The sequence below is a fragment of the Mustela lutreola genome, chromosome 1, assembly GCF_030435805.1.
Source record: "Mustela lutreola isolate mMusLut2 chromosome 1, mMusLut2.pri, whole genome shotgun sequence".
NCBI classification, from domain to species: domain Eukaryota; kingdom Metazoa; phylum Chordata; class Mammalia; order Carnivora; family Mustelidae; genus Mustela; species Mustela lutreola.
The window spans coordinates 272,975,222-272,989,916 of record NC_081290.1 but is presented as its reverse complement, the minus strand read 5'-3'; the positions used below and the strand labels follow the sequence as shown (position 1 = coordinate 272,989,916).

Genomic DNA, 14,695 nt, shown 5'->3' with positions numbered 1-14,695 from the left:
AGAATTCTCTGCCTCGCTCTCAGGGACCACTGCACAAACCACGCTGCTCTTTCAGCCTCAAAAACAAAATACCCCTGCATGTCAACCAATTAGGATAGAGCCCAGGGGAAGTCAACTCAGAAACAGGGAGACTGCATTCTAGCCGGCTTAGCAGGGGTACTCTGACACAGCAAGTTAAAAATGATTGAAACCAGTTTGCCAGCATCTGCATCAGGAAGTCAGCTATCAGAACCTTCCACGGGGCTCCACTCGCCCATTCTCACTGTGACGTAGAAAAGCAGACTGTGAATGTCCAACCCTGTGTGTGCACCCACACAGTCTTCAACATTTTCTGGGGCATACTGTATCTAATGCTTTGTCCTGTTTATTAAAGTCTTCTGTTATCTCTGAAAGGGACTTCAGAGACTATTATCCAATGGCCTCAAAGGCTTACTATTCAGACTAGAAAAGCCTTTCGAGAACACAGAATGGGGAATTAGATCAGAGAAGAGAGGGCTTTCTTCCTGCTGTCTTACTGTGGGGTTCCTCATTGTGCACCGAAGAGAGGGAGGAGGAGTGTGAACAGGATGAAAGGTGTGAGAAAAAGAATGACTTGAAATGCCATCTTTTCCCAGGAGATCTGAGTTTTGTGATTTTTTTTTTTTTTAACGTAAGGAGACTGTGTAGAAGAGCACAGCTCCCAGTTCTAGCTAGCCACACTCCAGGAAAGGGAAGATACAATGTGACACTTGAACAATGCATGTGTTGAAGGCAGCAAGGTGGATTATCTGAGCCCTCTTCATCACAGCCTTTGCAGGGACCGTTTGTGAGGGAAGACTTTAGGTCAGTCCGGACATGCATCTGCAACTTTTGAAGCAGGAATTGGGGTGATGAAAGTGATGCCTCTGGTCCCCAACCTACAGATTCCTTGCTATCAAATATGTTTATGTGTGTATTCAACACAGTTTTGTTTTTTTTTAAGAGTTTATCTATTTACTTGACAGAGAGATCACAAGTAGGCAGAGAGGTAGGCAGAGAGAGGGAGAAGCAGGCTCCCTGCTGAGCAGAGAGCCCAATGTGAGGTTGATGCGGGGCTCCATCCCAGGACCCTGGGATCACGACCTGAGCCGAAGGCAGAGGCTTAACCCACTGAACCACCCAGGTGCCCCTCAACACAGTTTTTAAGAGTACCTGGTAGGATTCTTGCTCTTTGAACTGGTCCTGGCCAGACAGGAATGAATGAAACCCTGCTTTCAAACAAATCATCGTCCCCTGGTCTTGCCTGGGACTGCACACTAAGAATCTTCCAGCCTCTCACTGTTGCTGCCTAGGGCACCTTGGCCCACCTGGCCAATATTTATTTTGCCACACAGATTGCAAAGTCCTTAGGGTCAGGGGCTCTGCCACGTTCATCTCTGTGCTCGATGCGCTGCCTGGAATGCAGGACACATCCAGGATGAATGAATAAACATGCCTGTCAAGAATTCTTAGGCATCGAAATGCAGGCATTGGGGGCAAGTAGCAGACTGGATGTCCTAATCCCATGCTGCCAGTCTGCTAAATGTTCCCCTTCCTAGATATTAATAACAGGTATTTCCCTTTCCTCTCTCCTTTTGGAAACAGCACCAGTGGTTCTGACAGTTCCCTCTCGGATGGTCTCCCTGTTCATCTACTGAACATAGCACAGGAGGTAAGATGGGATAGAACATCACCCCAGGAAGGAGCAGCCGTAAGGAAAGTATGACCCTCCGGGATAATTTGGTGGAACGTCCCAGATAAAATCTATAGAAAAGGGGCGCCTGGGTGGCTCAGTCGGTTAAGCTTCTGCTGTCAGCTCAGGTCATGATCTCAGGGTCCTGGGATTGAGCCCCACATGGGGCTTCCTGCTCTGCAGGGAGCCTGCTTCTCCCTCTGCGTACCATTCCCCTTGCTTGTGCTCTCTCTCTCTCTCTTTCTCTGCCAAAATAAATAAATAAAATACTTTTAAAAAATAAAATAAAATATGTAGGAAATATAGCAGTGGTATCCTAACTGGTTACCCTGCCCTAGAATCTTTCATTTTGCCTTTATAAATTTCCTTTTAAAAATCTAGGGGAAAGAGACACCTAGGGGGCTCAGTTATTAGGCATCTGCCTTTGGCTGAGGCCCTGATCCCAGGATCCTAGGATCAAGTCTCGAGTTGGGCTCCTTGCTTGGTGGGGAGGCTGCTGCTCCCTCTCCCATTCCCTCTGCTTGTGTTCCCTCTCTCACTGTGTCTCCTCTACCTGTCAAATAAATAAATAAAATCCTTTTTTAAAAAATCTGGCGGGGGGGCGCCTGGGTGGCTCAGTGGGTTAAGCCGCTGCCTTCGGCTCAGGTCATGATCTCAGGGTCCTGGGATCGAGTCCCACGTTGGGCTCTCTGCTCAGCAGGGAGCCTGCTTCCTTCTCTCTCTCTCTCTGCCTGCCTCTCAGTGTACTTGTAATTTCTCTCTGTCAAATAAATAAATAAAATATAAAAAAAAAAAAATCTGGGGGAAAATCTAAGGGAAAAAATGTGAGGATTCCATGTTTATTACAAAGTTCACTAAAATGAAAAAAAACTTTAAAAGTGAAAACCATCTTAAGAAATAGGGGTTGTTGGGGCACCTGGGTAGCTCAGTGGGTTAAGCCTCTGCCTTCGGCTTGGGTCATGATCTCAGGGTCCTGGGTTCGAGCCCCACATCGGGTTCTCTGCTTGGCAGAGAGCCTGCTTCTCCCTCTTTGCCTGCCTCTCTGCCTACTTGAGATCTCTCTCTCTGTCAAATAAATAAATAAAATCTTAAAAAAAAAAAAAGAAAAAAGAAATAGGGGTTGTTAAAAATGACCCATACTTATTTATTTATTCAAGATTTTATTTTTATACTTCTTTCTCTATACCCAACATGGGGCTCGAAATCATGACCCCAAGATCAAGAATTGCATGCTCCACTAACAGAGCCATCTAGGCAGCCTGACCCATACATTTTTAAAAAGTGTTTCTCTGTTCATGTAGTTGTAGATAGTTTTTAATACTTCCATATATTGTATTTTGTCCCATCTTATTCACAGGCTTTTTCTTATGTAGATGATATAAAAGCTTTACAAACAACAAAATATTTGTTATAGTTTGTTATGCACATGATTTCCTAGTTGCATTAAGAAATATCTCCATCGGAGGGCTCCTGGGTGGCTCAGTGGGTTAAGCCTCTGCCTTCAGCTCAGGTCATGATCCCGGGGTCCTGGGATTGAGCCCCGTGTCAGGCTCTCTGCTCAGCGGGGAGCCTGCTTCCCCCTTTCTCTCTGCCTGCCTCTCTGCCTACTTGTGATCTCTGTCTGTCAAATAAATAAATAAAATCTTAAAAAAAAAGAAAGAAATATTTCCATCATTTAAAAAAAAATAAATAACTCCATCATAAAAAAAAAGAAGAAGAAGAAGAAAGAAAGAAAGAAATAGCTCCATCATAAGTTGAGCTGGAAGCTGAGTCAGGTGGAGGCAGCCAAATCAGATCGGACCCTGTAAGTTTTTCAGCTGGATTTACAACATCAATATAAGCTTCACCACACCATAGGTCCCCAGATAATTGGTCCTGAGCTTCACTTGCTTAATTAGTAAAGCCACCTCACGGTAATAGCCAAACTGAATCTTTTTTTTTTTTTTTTTTTTGAGATTTGAAATTCTTTTTTTTTTTCTTTTTTTTTTTTAATTTTTTATTTTTTATAAACATATATTTTTATCCCCAGGGGTACAGGTCTGTGAATTACCAGGTTTACACACTGAATCTTTTAAATTAAAAAAAAAAATTTTTTTAAGGGAGAGAGAGGGTGAGCAGGGGTGAGGCATGGGGGAAGAGCCAGAGGGAGCTGGAGGGAGAGAATCTTTTTTTTTTTTTTTTTTAAGATTTTATTTGTTTATTTGACAGACAGAGATTACAAGTAGACAGAGAGGCAGGCAGAGAGAGAGAGGGAAGCAGGCTCCCTGCTGAGCAGAGAGCCCGACGTGGGACTTGATCCCAGGACCCCGGGATCATGACCTGAGCCGAAGGCAGCAGCTTAACCCACTGAGCCACCCAGGCACCCTGGAGGGAGAGAATCTTAAGCAGGCTCCTCCACACCCAGCATGGAGCCTAACAAGGGGCTCAATCCTATAACCCTGAGATCACGACTAGCGCTAAAGGAGTTGGGCACTTAACTGACCGAACCACCCGGGGGCCCCAGCCAAACTGAATCTTTTAACCACACACTTAATAATATTATCTGTAGCTGACATTATTGCCATAAGTAATCTGGTTTTATGTTGTGAAAAACAGATACGTGGTTATTGGTGTAGGTGCCCCTTTGGCAGTATGCCTATAGTAGTAGGATTTGGGGATGTTAAATGGGGAGTGGATTCTGCTACAGAGGTAACCGAACTGTTTGTTCAGTTACAAACACCACGGGGCCCACGTACTGGGTCAGCGGTTGTGGCTTGAGTGTCGGGTAGAAGCGGTCTCCCTGTGGGTGCCCTTATTTCTGGAATCCCCAGTGACGACTTTCTCTGTGCTTTCTGGAATAGGTGAATCAAAAAAAGAAGATGTATAAGAAGAAAAAAAAGAAGCCACTTCAGACGAGGAAACAGCGAAATGAACAGTATCAGAAAAATAATTTGATGAGGGAGTTAAAGTTAACGGAAGATATCCCGGTAAGAAGGCTCTATTGCCTACCTCTACCCTCTGGTCAAAGAGCATTCCATGGAGGGAGCAGGACAAGGAGATAAAGTTTACTCTAAACCAAAGGGAATGGGGAATGGGGTAGAAGGAAGCTAATTTGAGTTCAGAGCTCTTCCATGAGTCTTCTGGACATCTCTGAGCAGATCTCAGCCGTGGCCCACCGATTCTGTAGTACACTCTGGCATGGGTTTTGACCATGGTGGTTACCGGAGCAATGGTGGCTGGAGCCAGTCCAGGCTTGCTGGGTAGCTGGGGTGTCCGGCCTCATCCAGTATAAGGAGGCTGGGCTCCTTCCCAGTCTCCTCCCAGCTACCATCCCCACTCCACGTCCCCTGCTTCCTAACGATGAAAATGCTTTCAGACATGGAAGTTTTACTGTTGAGTGAATTGGGTAGAGTAATTGCAATGGATCAGTTGAAAATATTCTCTTTGCATTCAATCCCTCCAGGAAAGGGCAGGGTTTGCTTCTACTCTGCAAAAGCAGCCTACCTTTTTCAGAAATTCAGAGAATGCCAGTTCTTCCGCGATGCGAAATGAAAAACCAAGGTTGAATGAGGTAGTAGTTTTGCTTGCTTTTTTTTTTTTAAACTCTTTCATGGAAAATCTATCAGAACTTTTTTTGGGTAATATATTTAAAGTGTACAATGTGGTATTTGATATATTTACGCGTCATGAGAGGGTTCCCACCTGAGTTAATTAGCGCATCTACCACCTCGAGTAATTACTCTTTTTTTCTTTAATAACTGAAAGTTTATACCCTTTTACCGTCTTCTCCCTATTTCCCCCACTCTCCAGCAACCACCATTCTACTTTCTGTATCTATGAGTTTGATCTTTTTTTTCTAGGTTCCACACATAAGTGATACCATGTGGTGTTTATCTCTCTATTGCCACTTTCATTAAGCATAATGCCCTCTAGGTTCCTCCATGTTGTCACAAATGGCAGGATTTTCTCCTTTTTGAAAACTGAATAACACTATTTGCAGATATTTTCTCTCATTCCATAGGTTTTCTTTTGGTTTTGGTTTTATTAGGGGGGTTAGATTTTTTTTAAAGATTTTATTTATTTAGTTGACAGAGATCACAAGTTTGCAGAGAGGCAGGCAGAGAGAGAGGGGGAAGCAGGTTCCCCGCAGAGCAGAGAGCCCGATGCGGGGCTCGATCCCAGGACTCTGGGATCATGCCTGAGCTGAAGTTAGAGGCTTTAACCCACTGAGTCACCCAGGTGCCCCAGGGTTAAATTTTTTTTTTAAGTAATCTCTACCCCAACCATGGGACTTGAACTCACAGAGTCATATGCTCTCAACTGAGCCAGCCAGGCACCCCTGCCTTCTGATTTTGTTAATGATTTCCTTTGCCGTGCAGAAGTTTTTAGTTTGATGTAGTCTTACTTGTTTATTTTTGCTTTTGGTGTCCAATCCAAAAGAATCATTGCCAAGGCCAATATCAAGATGCTTATCCCCTCAGTGTTCTTCTAGGAGTTTTATGGTTTTGGGGCTTCAGTTTAAGTTTTTAATCCATTTTGAGTTGACTTTAGTGTATGGTACAAGATGGGGTATAGTTTAATTCTTTTGCATGTGGATATCTATTTTTCCTAATACCATTTATTGAAGAGACCATCTTTTCCCCATTGTATATATTGGCTCTTTTATAAAAAATTAATGGGGGACGCCTGGGTGGCTCAGTTGGTTAAGCAGCTGCCTTCGGCTCAGGTCATGATCCCAGCGTCCTGGGATCGAGTCCCACATCGGGCTACTTGCTCCGCAGGGAGCCTGCTTCTCCCTCTGACTCTGCCTTCCACTCTGTCTGCCTGTGCTCGCTCTCACTCTCTCTCTCTCTTACAAATAAATAAATAAAATCTTTAAAAAAAAATAAAAAAAAAATTAATGGATTATATATGTATGAGTTTATTTCTGAGTTCTCTATCCTGTTCCATCTTGGACTCTTTGTTGCAGGTTCTCTGATTTTTCCAATTAGCAGGTCCCTTCCACCGGCTGAAGAATACAATAGGCCTCCATCTATGTCACCCTCTTGTCAATGTCACCAGGAGCAGGGAAATCTTAAAATTACTGGGGACATTAAAACTGCTTTGGATTAGACACTACTGAAGTCTAACAGCCACTGGTGATTTGTGATTTTACACCTAGAACATAAGAAAGGCTGCTGCATCCTCTGTCTATCCCTCTGGTCAACAAATTGAACTGTGTTACCACTACATGCTTCACCTGCTGTTGAGTGCTGGGAGTGCAGCACTGAACAAAACACTATCTCTGCCTTAGGGACCTTGGAGTCTACTGGAGATTTTAACAAGGAAGCAGGAAATTATATCACAGAGTAGGATGAGGAAAAGTGCCCTGTCATTTTTAGTACTTTGGAATTGTGTGGCTCTAAAACCCTTGCTGGATTGAGTTTTTTAAGATTTATTTATTTTAGATTGAGAGAGAAAGAGAGAGAAAGCAAGGGGAGGTACAGAGGGAGAGGGAGAGAGAGACTCTCAAGCAGAGTCCCTGCTGAGCGCAAAGCCTGATGTGGGGCTTGATTGCACGACCCTGAGATCATGACCTAAGCCAAAATCAGGAGTTGGATGCTCGGGGCGCCTGGGTGGCTCAGTGGGTTAAGCCTCTGCCTTCAGCTCAAGTCGTGATCCCAGGGTCCTGGGATCAAGCCCCGCATCGGGCTCCTTGCTCAACAGGAAGCCTGCTTCCCCCTCTCACACTCCCTCTGCTTGTGTTCCCTCTCTCACTGTGTGTCTCTCTCTCGAATAAATAAAAAGCTTAAAAAAAAAAAAAAAGAGTTGGACGCTCAACCGACTGAGCCACCCAGGTGCTCCTTTGGGTTTTTTATGTATAAAAATAAGCTTTGGTGGGGCCCCTGGCCTGGCTCAATCATAAGAGCATGCCACACTTGATCTTGGGGTCATGAGTTCAAGCCCCATGTTGGGCATAGGGATCACTAAAAATAAAAAAGTTTAAAAAAATTTTAAGTTTTGGTATACTAGTAGATAACTCTTAGTGGATAGGGTGGGAAACAGGCCCTTCTCAAGTCAAATACTACCCTTGGTTCACAGGGATCTAAAGTGGTCCCACGGTGTTACACTGAGGAACCCCCACAGAGCACAGCCCGCACTGAGCGCTGTTCAGTGTCTAGTGTGATGGCGGCAAGAGCAAAGCTTTCAAGTCTGTCTCGACTTCAAATTCCAGCCTCATTATCGCTTTTCATGAGCTACTTAACCACTCCAGGACTTGGTTTCTGTATCTAAAATATTGGGGTAATAATACATGCATCATAAACATTGTTGAGAAAGTTCGATGTAAAACTGTGTGTCAAGTGCCTGCCATATGGTAGGCAACTCCATGAATATTAGTTTCCTGCTTTTCCTTGAATAATTATTCCTCTGTGGCTTGCCTCTCTTTTAGTGTTACAGTACTGTGATGACTTATCACGCAGGAATAAAAACTGTCAGTGTCTATTCTATGTAGTGACATTTGTGCAAGTGGAAACGTTACTGAAAATGTGTTCGTTTGTCTCCGCCACAGCTACATGGGAGAGACAAAGGCAGCTCCCTGGACCCATCGAAGATGACCTCTTTGATTCTGACGAAGAATAAAGAGAGGATGCAGGTATTTCCCCTTCTGTGTGGATGCCAGCAGCTAATCCGACTTGGATTTCAAGTGTGTGACATGATCAGGAGGGGGAGTGAGCCACAGCCCACAGTTTCACCTCCTAGGATTTGCTCCGCTCAGGTGAACATCTAAGCCACCCGACCGTCAAGGAACACAGCCCACAAGGTGCCGCAGGAACGGGAGGAATCCTACCTCTAGCCCTGGAGAATTTAGTTTCATTTTAGCGAACGATTGTTAGGTAGCTGTCACTCTGTAAGTCCGTGGCAGCAGATAGTGAATAACGCAGTGGTTCTCGACCCTAGGAGATGTTAACAAGAACCCGGGGTGCCGCCATCCATCATGAGGTGTGCCTCACGCCCACAGTTACCAGAGCGTGTTCCATACCGAGGTTTGTGAATGATTTGCTTTTTTAAAGGAGTAAGTTAGAATGAGCTTGTATTCATCCCTCTAATAACATCCCTCTTGCTCATTTGCATTTGCATTTTCTTTCCTGAGAAGGAGGGAAAAAAGGTGGAGAAACAGCTAAGAAGCTGTCATGCCAGAGAGCCCTGGGGAGTCTGTGGGAGGGTGTGGCTCATGTGAACCCTGGGGGAACAAAGATTGAGAACCCCTGGACTCACGTGTGTCTACCAGAGAGAAAATGGACAGTTCTCCCATGGGGAGGTCATTGCTGTCTTCCCAAGGCTGCTGTTCGGGACTTCTCAGATCCGTGCTCCCATATATCCGTCAGTATCCTCTGGAGACCCTCCAAGATGCGGGATCCCTGAGGACTGAGACAGGATCCCTCCCTTAAGGCAGCCATCCTCTAGGAGGGGTGAAAGATCTATAGTGCGATAACCATGGCATCACAGAGCCTGGAGAGCAGTGGGAAGACAGGTGTAGGTAAATTCAAATCAAGGAGGATTTCTGCCCTGACAGGCAGGTGAACCTCGAGCTGCCCACTGAAGGGCCCGCCCCCCCCTCAACGTCCTGTAGGCATTCACTACAGGAGGTCTCCATGTTGCTCAAGCCACATCCCACCCATCCTCAGAACCTGCCAGTTAGGCTGCAACATGCAACCAGGGATTCAGTTAAACCCAATGTAGCAGGGGAATGCCATCCAGGCTTTTACCTTTGCCTCCATTTTCTTCTTCTTCTTCTTCTTCTTCTTTTTTTTTTTTTTGATATTTTCTCTATTTGTTTAAGAGAGAGAGAGCATGAGCAGGGGGAGGGGCACGGAGAGAAGCAGACTCCCACTGAGCAGGGAACTTGACACAGGGCTCCGTCCCAGGATCCTGTGTTGATGGCCGGAGCAGAAGGCAGACAGAGGCAGACGCTTAACCAACTGAGCTACCCAGGTGTCCCTACCTCCATTCTCTGGTGGAACATTTCTCTAGCGGAGACATAGGCATTTAACTCACATAATGAATAAGCAGAGTCACAATCAGTGGGGCAATCTCCTCTTTTGTAGATCAAGTTCTTCTCTTTGTGTAATGTCTTTAGAGTTTATGAAATGCAGTCATGGAACTATGGGCCATTAAGGACCTTTCTTCGGCTCTCTGAAGGCAAATGCTTGACTCCCCTCTGCCCTGGAACATCAACTACTTTCTGCTTCAGTATTTGGGGGGAAATGCAAATACTTCTCACTAACTCCTTGTAAAACCAACCCAGCCCTAACTGTAACTTTAGAAATAGCAACCTAAAGTGACTCAACTTTTATATCTTGTTTGCACAGACAGAGAAGCCAGGATTCACAGTGTCGTGCTCTCCAAAGAGAAGCACAAATCCCAGCCAAGAGCCAGTTCCAGATATGAAGCCAAGCTGGTCCAGGAACAGATATCCTGCCGCAAGGAGGGGCCGCGCCGCCATGACAGTGTACCCATCCTTGCACATATACACATACCCATAGGCTGCCACGTTTTGGGTGAGACACGTTCTGTAATGAGGGGAGTTGTACGACTGGGAGCTACGTTCACTTACAGTATACTGTGTGGCGTGTTCATTGTGCACTGACCTTATGCTGTGTGCTTGCGTTGCCTGCGTGCCCTCCTGATACATACCTCATGCATTAGATTACTTTTCTCATAAAGTAAAATTTTATTATGATGTTGAGAAAAGCTTCCTTTGTCAGAAATTGAAGTGTGTGCTCATGAACCCACAGCCCAGATATACCTCACTTTAACCAATAGACATTCTCTCTAAAATTATGCGCAAATCAATTTTAAGAGCTCAGATTCTATTTTAAACATATTCTGGGAGTGTGCTTTATTTAAAAAAAAAAATGTTGCATCAAAGCTTTTTAGCACCGAATGGTCAGTTAGTGATTTATCAGGTTTGCTCCTGCTGAGGTGTTACCACACAGAGACAACAATTCATGTATTAGCCTGAGTTTAGTATGACATATATTATGTTCAACACAGTTACGTACATATTCTAGCCCATTGATTAAAATTCTTTCTCTCTAGCCAGTTGTTTCCTTTGATCTGTTACTGCATCACCTTACATGAACGGGTGTTTTATATTTTTATCTCTCTCGTGAGCAGCAAGCACAGTCTGTCGATTGCAGCCTGTCATGTCCACAATTCCAGTGTCTGCATCTTTTTTTTAAATTAATAGACTTTATTTTGAGAACAGTTTTAAATTTACAGAGAAATTGAGGACATAGCTCAGAGAGCTCCTGAATACTGTCCACCCCACATCCCGCCTCACACACTGCGTGAATGTTTTTCAAGGTGATGATATCGGCCCAAGCTCTTTGTTGTTGTTTGGTTTGGTTTCTTTTTTTTTTTTTTTTTTAAGATTTTATTTATTTATTTGACAGAGAGAGATCACAAGTAGATGGAGAGGCAGGTAGAGAGGTGGGGGGGGAAGCAGGGTCTCTGCTGAGCAGAGAGCCCGATGCGGAACTCGATCCCAGGACCCTGAGATCATGACCTGAGCCGAAGGCAGTGGCTTAACCCACTGAGCCACCCAGGCGCCCCTGGTTTGGTTTCTAATAGGGAACATTTCACGAATGTTCGTTTCTTCCTTCTGCAGGGGTCATGCTACTCTTCCCAGTATCTGTATCTCCTTGAGTATATGTACTGCCAAAGCAGGTGTCTGCCCTGTCCTGTTCCATACCTTACTCACATGCTAAAACCTAAACTCACACCCGAAAACCCAGCATTTTAAGTATCTAGAAAGCAAACAGCCAAAACCCCACCTTTGTCCCTAAGAGGGTAACTTTCAAGGACAAGTCCCTAAACAGTTACAAACCGCTGAGGGCCAACCATTGAAAGTTGTTCGGAAATACTTGTTTTTGCTTCAAATAATTTTGGAGAAAGTTTGTAAAAAGTATCCCAGTATGATGATATTTTTGGAATAAAAACCCAAAATATGCAGGGGCGCTGGGGTGGCTCAGTTGGTTAAGCCTCCGACTCTTGATTTCAGCTCAGGTCATGATCTAAGACTGAGATTGAGCCCCATATCCGGCTCCATGCTCAGCTCGGAATCTGCTTGTCCCTCTACCTCTGCTTCTCCCCCCTCTCATGCACTCTCTTTATCTCTAAAATAAATTTTTAAATAAAATCTTAAAAAATAAAATAAGTTAATCTTTAAAAGATCAGAATATGTGATCAGATTCTTCCTCAGAACTTAGGGAATTTTTTTCTGTTTTGTTTTGTTTTTAAGATTTTATTTATTTGAGAGAGAGAGAGCATGAGAAGAGGGAGGCTCAGAGGGAGAAATGACTCTCTGCCAAGCAGGGAACCTGATGTGGGACTCAGTCCCAGGACCCTGGGATCATGACCTGAGCTGAAGGCGGTCGCTTAACAAACTGAGCCACCCAGCGATCCCGGAATTTATTTTTCATAAACCATGCCCTTTTATATTCAACACTGAGGATTTTATGGTCTGAGATGATTGGTCATAGTGAGTTGGTAATAATGTATAGAATAGAATCGTAATATTTTTTGTACTTCACCCATTAGACTACTTGGAGTGATGGAGTGATGAAATTCTGTCTGCTTAAGCAATCAAGATCTGTGGGGTTGTGATTAGATTTTTTTTAATTCTTAAAAAAAAAAAAAGAAGATTTTAGGGGCACCTGGGTGGCTCAGTGGGTTAAAGCCTTCAGCTCAGGTCATGATCCCAGGGTCCTGGGATCGAGCTCCGCATCAGGTTCTCTGCTCAGCAAGGAACCTGCTTCCTCCTCTCTCTCTGCCTGCCTCTCTGCCTACTTGTGATCTTTGTCTGTCACATAAATAAATTTAAAAATCTTTAAAAAAAAAAAGATTGTATTTGAAAGAATGAGAGCACGAGTGGGGAGAGAGGCAGGGAGAGGGAAAGAGAGAATCTCGAGCTCACTGTATGGTCAGCACAGAGCCCAACACAGGGCTCAGAATCACGAACCTGAGATCATGACCTGAGCTGAAGTCGAGAGTCAGACACTTAACCAACTGTACCACCCAGGAGCCCCTTTAAGTACTTTTTGAAAGGAAAAAACTTCCTGAGGTGGGGGCCGGAGGGAAAGCTTGCTGAGACGTTGTTTGGGTGCTAAGATATTGAAGGGGCAAAAGGAGAAAATCCATGCAGTTCAGGCACAGCCTCCACATCTGGTAATTGCCAAAAAGTGGTGCGGTTTGAGCTGAGCCCTGCTCAACACACAGCCCTGCAAAGGAGCAGCTACATGTTTTCTTTAGAAGAGAGGCAAGCTTTCCTGCTCCCGTGATTAGGAAGAAGCGCCCACCTGGTATTTACATGCTGCAGCCTCTGGCAGCCGAATGCCAGTCATTTCTCATTGTCCTTTTTTTTTTTTTAAATTTATTAGAGAGAATGGGAGAGAGCGGGCACAAGTAGGGGGAGCAGCAGGCAGAAAGAGAGGGAGAAGCAGGCTCCCCGTGGGGCAGAGAGCCAGATGCAGGACTCGATCCTAGAACCTGAAAGCAGATGCTTAACCGACTGAGCCAGCCAGGTGCCCCTCATTGTGCTATTGGTAGGAAGCTGTGAGGGGTGCCTAGAGCTGGAAAGTTGAAAATGATAAACTAATTGATTCTGTGTGAACATCACAAATGCTACAGGACAAACAACCCAAAGCATCTTGATCACTAAGAGTGAATCAGGAGAATGGAATCAGGGAAAAGTAGAAAAAAGAGCATTTTAGTCAGGTCAGAGACCAAGATCAACTTGACAATCAACAGTTGTCGAAAAAGGTTAGGGTGAGGGGGTGGTACCTAGCAGGCTCAGTGGTAGAACATGTGACTTGACCTCAGGGTTGTGAGTTTGAATCCCATAAAGATTATTAAAATATATACATATTTTTTTAACGGAAAAGGGAAAAATAATGTATTTCATACTCTGTTTTCTTTATAAGTTAAATGCATAGTCACAGATAGCATTTAAGACTCAAGACGGATTTAAGGTGAACATGTTTTCTTTAGAAGTCTTATTTTGGGGACCATGTGGTCACTATTGAGGTCCTGTGTCAATATTCCTTTCTGTCTTTGGAGAAGGGACACTTCTTAAAAGTGGCAGAAACAGGGGCGCCTGGGTGGCTCAGTGGGTTAAGCCGCTGCCTTCGGCTCAGGTCATGATCCCAGGGTCCTGCGATCGAGCCCCGCATCGAGCCCCGCATCGGGCTCTCTACTCAGTGGGGAGCCTGCTTCCTCCTCTGTCTCTGCCTGCCTCTCTGCCTGCTTGTGATCTCTCTGTGTCAAATAAATAAATAAAATCTTTAAAAAAAAAAAAAAAAAGAAGAAGTGGCAGAAACAATTCCAAACAAGTAAGGTGATGACAGTTAGCATTCCCCTTAAGTTTGTGGTAGAACATTAGATACAGGAACTCTGTATGGACATACAGGCTCCTTGAAAAAAAAAATCTAGGTGCATGTTTGTTTTTTCCATTTGTCGTTAAAAAGGTGCAACAGGGGTTCCTGGGTGGCTCAGAGGGTTAAGCCTCTGCCTTTGGCTCAGGTTATGATCTCAGGGTCCTGGGATCGAGCCCCACATTGGGCTCTCTGCTCGGCAGGGAGCCTGCTTCCCCCTCTCTCTCTGCCTGCCTCTCTTCCTACTTGTGATCTCTCTCTGTGTGTCAAATAAATAAAAAAATAAAATCTTTAAAAAATTTTTTAAAAATTTAAAAACAGTGTAAGAATTTTGGAGATCTCCTGGTACCTGGCCACTCGATACTACTGGTGATCTCTGGCTTAGTGATGTCACCAATGTTGATCCCAGCTTTCAGCAAAAATGCCACACAAAAGGCTCTGCTTTGCAGAAATAAAACTGCTACTTCTGGTTTTCCAGGCTGTTCTCAGACTAGTTGTGCTTTCATTCCCTAGGATAGCAGAGGTGTTTCCAGAGCTCAGAGACTTGGCACTTTCTGCACAGGATACCTTTGATGCCACAAAACTTACTCTGTCCTTTAAGCTACAAAGG

The 14,695-nt window shown here is 44.5% G+C and overlaps 1 protein-coding gene and 1 non-coding gene across 9 annotated transcripts in view; one reads left to right on the top strand and one right to left on the bottom strand.

Annotated features, from left to right (window-relative positions):
• Positions 1–10,749, top strand: part of AGBL2 (AGBL carboxypeptidase 2) — a 43,556-nt gene extending 32,807 nt beyond the window's left edge. For 6 of the 8 annotated variants that reach the window (XM_059142358.1, XM_059142394.1, XM_059142379.1 and 3 more), the window contains 5 exons: positions 1,603–1,669; positions 4,531–4,656; positions 5,133–5,240; positions 8,220–8,303; positions 10,021–10,749. In XM_059142358.1, coding sequence (XP_058998341.1) covers positions 1,603–1,669; positions 4,531–4,656; positions 5,133–5,240; positions 8,220–8,303; positions 10,021–10,194 — 559 coding nt within the window. In that variant the 3' untranslated portion in view covers positions 10,195–10,749. Of the gene's footprint in view, positions 1–1,602; positions 1,670–4,530; positions 4,657–5,132; positions 5,241–8,219; positions 8,304–8,608; positions 8,695–10,020 lie in introns of those variants that run through there. The other 2 variants (XM_059142369.1, XM_059142417.1) reach the window with 2 other exon arrangements.
• A 527-nt stretch (positions 10,750–11,276) lies between these two features.
• On the bottom strand, positions 11,277–11,380 carry LOC131822970 (U6 spliceosomal RNA). The gene has a single exon (XR_009350425.1). It is a non-coding gene; the product is annotated as a U6 spliceosomal RNA (small nuclear RNA).
• Positions 11,381–14,695: the final 3,315 nt, after the last annotated feature.